The sequence below is a fragment of the Cucumis melo genome, chromosome 1 (assembly GCF_025177605.1).
Source record: "Cucumis melo cultivar AY chromosome 1, USDA_Cmelo_AY_1.0, whole genome shotgun sequence".
Classification (NCBI taxonomy): domain Eukaryota; kingdom Viridiplantae; phylum Streptophyta; class Magnoliopsida; order Cucurbitales; family Cucurbitaceae; genus Cucumis; species Cucumis melo.
This window is the reverse complement of record NC_066857.1, coordinates 18,061,766-18,070,267: the sequence shown is the minus strand read 5'-3', so window position 1 is coordinate 18,070,267 and position 8,502 is coordinate 18,061,766. Positions and strand designations below refer to the sequence as shown.

The 8,502-nt window shown below is 40.0% G+C and overlaps 1 protein-coding gene across 1 annotated transcript; it reads right to left on the bottom strand.

Moving 5' to 3' along the window:
* Positions 1-2,012: 2,012 nt before the first annotated feature.
* Positions 2,013-2,486, bottom strand: LOC127148467 (uncharacterized). Its single transcript, XM_051082175.1, has one exon. It carries the CDS (start codon positions 2,484-2,486, stop codon positions 2,013-2,015), a length of 474 nt encoding a protein of 157 aa, XP_050938132.1.
* Between the last annotated feature and the right edge of the window lie 6,016 nt (positions 2,487-8,502).

The following is an 8,502-nucleotide window of genomic DNA, read 5'->3' as shown; positions in this document are numbered from 1 at the left end:
GGGTTTCTTGAGGAAGATGATGAATATCAACATCTCACGCTTTACAATGGGCTATTTAATGAAATAATATTAATATAATTATTATTACTTTTCTTTTATCTTTTACTTATTTTATTCCAAATAAAACAACTCCATCTCTCTCTTCGTTTAAACCCATCAAATCTACTTTTTTTAAACTCAAATCTCCCTCTCTCTCCAATCAAATCACCTTTATCTTTCCTAAAATAAATATCCTTACATAATTATATTATGTACATAATATAATCATTTCAACTTCAAATTTACTTAATTACATAATCATATATAATTAATCAAATTTCTCCCAAATACAAATCTCTTATAGCAAACAACTTTAATCAAAGATTCCAAATTTAAACAATTAGATATTTTACAAAATACCTAATAGATTCCAATATCCACAAATCAAATATTTCAACAATTAAATTAATTAACACCCAAATTAATTCCAATACTAATCAAAATTTTAACTTAAGATAACTAAGGATAAGTTACCTTAATTTGGGGTGTTACAATCTTTCCTCCTTTGAGAAACTTTCATCCTCGAAAGTTCTAATCCTCAAATAGCTCAGGATACTGGGCTCTCATACCATCTTCTCTCTCCCATGTGGCCTTTTCAACTCCGTTGTTTTGCCAAAGAACTTTGACCAGTGCAATTCCTCTATTACGAAGCATCCTGACCAATCAGAATTCGAACACGCCGTGTTTGACTAGGAAGGATCGAACCATGGGAACGAATCTACAGGGCTATCACCTTCTTTGACCAGATCATCCAACATTTTCACAACTCAAATTTTTTGACCCTTCACCTCGTGTGAAAGGTCAAGCGGCTTGCTGTTTTTTCCATCATCCAATCTACAACAAATCAAATGTCTATTACGAAGCATCTTGATCTCTCTGTCTAAAATCTGAACAGGTTGCTCCTCATAACTCAAGTTCTCATTAATTTACAATGGCTCAAAGTCAACTACATGTGTCGGGTCTGCATATAGACATGGAACACATTATGAACTATAGAAAATGCAGGAGGCAACGCCAAATGGTAAGCTACGGGGCCAATTCGCTCAAGTATCTCAAATGGCTCTACAAAACATGGACATAACTTCCCCTTCTTTTCGAACCTCAAAACACCTTTCATAGATGCTACATTTAGAAAAACCATGTCTCCCACATCAAACTCTAGATCCTTACGTTGTTCATCAGCATAACTCTTCTATCTGCTCTGCGCTGTCAACATACAAACTCTAATTTTCTGTATGGCTACATTGGTGGTATGAAAAAACTCAGAGCCTAACATTCTCTGCTCACCAACCTCAACCCAACAAATAGAAGACCTACAACACCTACCATACAGAGCCTCAAACGGTGCCATGCTAATGGTAGCTTGGTAACTGTTATTATAGGACAACTTCATCGAATGCAAATAAGAGTCCCAACTCCCTAAAAACACCAGCACACAAGCTCATAGCATATCTTCCAAAATCTTGTTTAGCCTTTTTGTTTAACCATCAGTCTGAGGATGAAAGGTTGTGCTGAAGTCTAACCTTGTGACCAATGCAAGCTAAAGTCCTTTCCAGAACTTTGATGTGAAACGAGCATCTCTGTCAGAAACAATAGATACATGCACTCCATGCAACCTTACTATCTCAGTCATGTATAACTGTCCTCACTTACTGGCAGTGTAAGTGGATTTTACTTAGATGAAATGAGCTGACTTTGTGAGCCTGTCAACAACAACTCAAATCACCGTATAGCCTGTCAAGGTTCTAGGCAGTCCTGAAATGAACTCCATAGACATACTCTCCCACTTCCACCCTGGCACACTCAAGGGTTGAAACAAATCGGCTCGCCTCTGTCTTGGTACCTTGACCTGCTGGCATACCAAGCATCTACTAATGAAGTTTGCCACTTCTCTCTTCATATTTCGTCACCAGTAAACTCGCTTTAAGTCCTGGTACATCTTCATACTACTAGGATGCATAGAAAATGAAGAACTATGCACCGTCTGCTGGGACGAATAAACGCCTCTCAAACATAAGTCCATCATCAGAGGTTATGGAGAACTTCTCATCCTGTCCTGCTTCTGCCATGCGACGCTTCTCAACCAAATATGGGTCCTTTAGCTGAGCAACAATCATCCTCTGTCTCAAGGTCGGCTGCACTGACAGCTGAGCCAACTGTAAGGTAACTTCCCCTATTAAAATTGCAATCTCAGCTCTCTCAAAGTCCTTAAGCAAAGGAGCCTGCTCAGTAATAAGTGCTGCTGAATGTGATACCTTCCGACTAAGCGTATCAACTACCACATTCACCTTACTTGGGTGATACAGAATCTCACAATCATAGTCCTTTACTAACTCTAAGCATCTTCTCTGTCTCATGTTCAACTCCTTTTGGGTTAAGAAGTATTTCAGGCTTTTGTGGTTAGTAAAAATTTGTATCTTCTCACCATACAAGTAGTGTCTCCACATCTTTAGTGCAAAAACAATTGTTGCCAACTCTAAATAATGGGTAGGGTAGTTCTACTCATGACTCTTCAACTGACGAGAGGCATAAGCAACCTTCGTACCTTGCTACATCAAAACAAAACTCAGTCCTTTCTTGGAGGCGTCATTGTAGATCACAAAACTTGTAGATTAATCTAGCACTGTAAGGACTGGCGTAGTCACAAGCTTCTGCTTAAGCTCCTGGAAGCTACTCTCACATGTTGGGCTCCAAACAAAAGGAGTCCCCTTCCTGGTCAACTGATTCAAAAGACTGGTTGTACGAGAGAAATCTTCCACGAACCTTCTGTAATAACCTACTAAATCCAAAAAACTACGAACCTCATTGACTATAGAAGATCGAGGCCAACTAGTAACAACTTCAATCTTTGCTAGGTCTATAGAGACTCCCTCACTAGATACGACATGGCCAAGAAAAGATACCTTCTTCAGCCAAAATTCACACTTAGAAAACTTAGCATAAAGTTTATTGGCTCGAAAAGTCTTCAAAACCTAATTCAAATGCTCCTTATGCTTAACCTCTGTCTTGGAGTAAACCAAGATGTCATCAATAAAAACTATAACAAAAGGAGCATTGGTCAATCCAAAAGACATTACAATGAACTCTAATGCCCATATCTGGAACGAAAAGAAGTATTTGGAATGTCATTGTCTTTAATCCTCAGCTGGTGATAGCCTGAACATAAATCAATCTTATAGAAAACCGTGGCTCCTTCCAACTAATCAAACAAGTCATCAATTCTGGGTAATGGATAACGGTTCTTAACTGTCACCTTATTCGGTTCTCTTTAATCAATGCAAAGACGCATCGATCCATCCTTCTTTTTAACAAACAGTACTGGTGCTCCCCAAGGTGACACACTAGGCCTAATAAAAATCCTTGTCTAGAAACTCCTACAAATTGACGTTCAACTCTTTCAACTCAGCTGGGGCTATTTTGTAAGGAGCTCTAGATATAGGAACAGTCCCTGGCTCCAGCACAATAGCAAAATCAATCTCCCTGGGAGGTGGAACTCCTGAAAGCTCATAAGAGGAAACGTCAGGATATTCTCGCACCATCGGCTCAAGTGACATGGAAACTTCAGGCTCTCTGGTGTCTACTACGCTAACCAAGATACTCCAAGTACCATGGTTGAGTAGCTTATTGGTTTTCATAACCGAGATAGCTGAGATAACTTTGAGTAGGACCACAGTCCCTGCTCTCTTAAACTTAAAGCGAGCCACTGATTGGGGGTTAAAAACTACCTCCTTACCGGAACAATCTATACTTGCATGATTGGTAGACTGCCAATCCATGCCTAGGATTACATCAAAATCTCGCATATCTAAAACTAGCAAAGTTACATCTAACACATGGTTTGCAATCTCTACTTGACATGCTTTTATCTTCTCTTCAGACAATATAACTTCTCCCGATGGAGTAGAAACAAATATTGTACTACTCAAACGTTCTACCTCTAAGTACATATGCTTAACAAAAACCAAGGATATGAATGAGTAAGATGACATAAAGTCAAACAACACAAATGCGAAGTGCCCCAAGATTGGGAGCGTACTTGTCACCACAGTACCAGCTTGCTCGGCCTCTTGACGACTAGTGGGAAATACTCTTCCTTGCTGGGAAGTGGGAGTCTGGTTCAAAGTAGTCTCAAGTAGTTTCTATGGATAAAAGTCAGCTATATGCCCTGATTGCTTGCACTTATAACCAACTCAACTACCTGCTAGGCAACATCCTCCATGAGATTTCACACAGCTACGATAGGCAGGTAGCTCTCTCAAAGTCTTTCCTATAGCAGCAAGCTCCTGGCGATACTGTTGGAAAACTCCTGACCTCAGATTCCTCTATGGCACTATAGTAGGCCGCGACTCATCCTTCATCTTTTGACTAGGGGTTGACCCTCTTCCTGCAACCTTGGACGAATTAGATCTCTCGTGCAGACTCATATCCACTGTTAGATGTAGTGCATCAACATGGGTGGTTGGCCTAAAAGCTCTAACGAAACCTTGGAGGTCTAATCTGAGACCTCTAACGAACTTTTCGGTCCTGACAGCCTCATCCCTTACTACATCGTGAGCAAAACGGGATACCATATTGAACTCTACGTCACATTGTTCCACAATCATGTCGTCTTCCTCAAGGTTCAAGAACTCTTGTTGCTTTGCATACCTCTGGCTGACAAAGAAGAATTTGGCATAGAAGTTCTCTTTGAACTGCTCCCAGGTTATCTGGTTGACATCAACACCCAGCATCCTCTCAGTAGTCTCCCACCAGGCGATACCCCTATCTTCCAAAAATAAAACTGCGCACTGAACTTTCTGGTCAATAAGACACTTCATGTACTGAAAGATTGTCTCTATAAAAGTCAACCACGTCTGAGCCTTAGTGAGGTTATCAGTGGACCCGTCAAAAGTCTTAGGATTAGACTTCTTAAAGTCTCTCAGATGTTTAACCTCAGCTGATAGTTGGTCTGACACGATATGAGATTCAACTGGGGCTAGAGGAGGGGCAGTCAGGGTTTGCTGGACAGCATGGAATGGTGCTAGAGCATCTCTCAGCATATTCTTGTATCTCTTCTCCATTGCAGCGAGGTCTACTTAAAAGAAGGCTACAGTAGGGTTTGTAGTTTGTACAGTAGGTTGCTCTTCAGGCTGGGTACGTCCAACTCCTCTCCCTCCCTTACCACCTCTACGTGCACCCCTACGTGGCGGCATTTTTCCTAAATTCAACTAGTAGAAGTTTTCATAATGCAATTATAACATTATTCATAAATTATCTAATTTAATTCAGGCAAGGTCATAGTCACAACATCGTCATAAATCACAAAACATACCTAGCGTGTGACAAAGGACCGTATTAGCCATGAGGTAAAAACCAAAATAAAGACCTACATAATAAGTCAGTCTACAGAACCCAAAAAACTTAGGCTCTGATACCAACTGTAACGAACCAACTCTTTATACTAAGTTGAGATTATTACTACTCAAAAGGAAAATAAAATTTCTTAAATTAAATTGAAAGGTAAAACAAATGTTCATGGTCAATACTTGAAATACTCGTTTAAAATCATAAATTTCAAAGATTTTTATTTTTGTTAGGTTGGTAAGAAAAAGGAAAAGAAAATGAAAAGGGAGTATATAAGTTTTATAATAAGATAATATAATATAATTTACTTTAATATAATATAATATAATTATATTAGGGTAGCATACCTTACATGCATAGTGTCCTATGGGATCACCATATGTTGTCTATCCTTCGGGATCACTAAATTGATATGTGTATCCTTCAGGATCTCTAAACTGATATGTGCATCCAATGGGATCACTAGACTAATATGTGTATCCCACGAGATCCCTAGATTGATTGAGATGTGCATCCCACGGGATCAGTAAACTATTATGTACAAGTTACCCCTCAATAAGAAGCTAACCGTTATTCTCCCCTAACAGAATCAGTAGTGGGTCCCTTACTGGGTATATTTTATGTAATGCCCCGAATTCTCGAGGTAAAATTTTATCATTTTATGTAATTTGATTCGGAAATTTAAAATTTTGGTGTAAATTCTCAATTTCCTTCGAACAGGGTAGAAAAAGAAATTTAGGGATATGAATTTCTTTAAATTTAATATTTGGTAGATTGATATAATAATAATATAATATTAATTATATTATTATTATTATTATTATTTATTATTATTACTTAATATTAATATTATTATTTTTATTAAATATTGTTATTATTATTATTTAATATTATTAATAATTATATTATTTCTTTATCATTTTAATTTAATATATATATATATATATATATATATATTTATAATAATAATTTTTTTAAATAACCCTAAAGAGTGCGCGTGCCCACCTTCATCCACTTCGTCTTCTTCTTCCTCGTGTTTACGGCGTCGTCGCCCGTCTTCATCTTTCTCCTCCGTTCGCGTCTCCGCCTGGTCATCGTTTACACTTCTGTTTCCGTCTCCACTTCCATCTCTGTCGTCGGCAACTTCACAGCTCCACCGCTCGTCCGCCGCAGCCTCGTCCATTTCTGATCTCTTTTCGACCTCACGGAACAACAGATCTGTCGGCCGCCTCTGTCCCTACCGCAAGTGGCATCCCCTCCTCCGTGTGCCATCCAGTGCAGCTCCGAAGACTCGGGCTAAGCAGCAAACCGTCGCCGTCGTCGCCGCGTTAAATTTTCGTCCGTTGTCGCGCGTCGCCAAGGACAGCCGTTCGCGTTGTGTGCTGGGTATTTCGAGTCGAGCCGTGAGTCCCAGCCAAGCCAAACCAAGCCACAAGCCGAGCCGCGAGCCGAAGACTCAGCCGAGCCGCGAGCCTAGCCGTGAGTCGAGTCAAGCCGAGTTGAGCTATGAGCCGTGAGCCCTGAGTCGAGCCGAGCAGAGTCGAGCCACCTAAGCCATTTTTTTCTCCCTCCACTTCGGGTCACAGTGAGTTTTCGGTAAGGATTATTTTGGTAATTTACCCAATGTTGCTATAACCGTTTCGAGTTTGAATATTGGAGTAAGACTTGGTCCTATCCTTCGTTCCTTGAAGGTATTAGGGATTTGACGCTCAAGTTCTCGGGTCCCACGACAAGTTCATTTGGGAATAGCTCCCTTTACTCGGGTAAGCCGACGTTTGTTGTTTCGAATGATTTAAAAGGGTGACTTTTACTAGTATCGTCGTTTAAAACCCTTATGTTTTTGTTAGGTGGATTCGTTGAGCGTGGACTCGATCAAGGGGCATAACCAAGTATCAGGTAGAGATTTCCTACTACTGAACCTCAGATCGAGGCTAGAAACGTAGTAATCCACAGGAGATTACACGTTAGTATATGTACTGAATGAATTGATGCATGTTTGACTATTAAGTATCGCTGATATGCTCTTGTCTGATGTAAAGGTAACGTGACCGCTAGTTGTAGCTTGTAAGCCATCGAGTGTAAGGAGTTGTTTATGGATAGACACCGATGTCCGGATGTTCTGTATATTGTAGTTATGTTAATGGGCTACGTTGTGGACTAGAATTGTAAGTCGATGGACTTTAAAGTGTTAAGGTTAGGTATGTGGTAGTCTATTGTCTGGTTATTGATCATGGAGTTTTGTCGTGGAAGGACTATGAGTCCAATTCTGATTTGACTAGTTGATTGGATCTAAGGAATATCACAATGGTGTGTGAATTGGAAACGCATATAGCACATGAGGATGTAGTTGTTTAAACCTATACTATCTGACTGGCGAAGCCTAGGGCGAATTTGTAATATGAATGTCGTCGGAGTGTGACTGTTGAAAACGGTTTAGTATGGATTGATGGGTAATAGTTAGCTTCATCTTTGGGGTAGTGTACCTTCCGGATAGGTGTATTCTTCGGGATCACTAGACTGATATGTGCATCCTTCGGGATAACTAGATTGATACGTGCATCATTCGGGATCACTAGACTGATAGGTGCATCCTTCGGGATCACTAGACTGATACGTGCATCCTTTGGGATCACTAGACTGATAGGTGTATCCTTCGGGGTCAATAGACTTATACGTGCATCCTTCGGGATCACGAGACTGATGTGTGCATTCTATGGAACCACTAGACTGTTTACGTAAGGTACCCCTAAATAGGAAGTTAACTGTTGTTCCCTAACGGGCCCAATAGTGGGTCCCTTACTGGGTATATTTTATACTCACCCTTTTTCCTCTTTAACTTTTCAGGTAAGGGTACAACGAGGGCAGACCGACGAGGGGCAAGAAGGATGCGTGAAGGCCATATGGACGCGTCTTGTTTTCTTTATGCTTCCGTTGATGTATTTTTGTTACTCTCTATTTTCCCTTGTTGGATCGAGTCATGTTTAGAATATTTGATTTTATGATTTTTTGTTCGATGATTTGGGTACTGTATTTGAAACTCTCGTGACTGTGATTTTAAATAGGGCTCGAAACTGCTTTTGTAATATTTCTAAACATTTTTAATGAATCGTAACCGGTCCT

Excerpts from the sequence above, each read along its gene's own strand:
- LOC127148467 (XM_051082175.1), bottom strand. The coding sequence starts at position 2,486 with ATGTGGAGACACTACTTGTATGGTGAGAAGATACAAATTTTTACTAAC.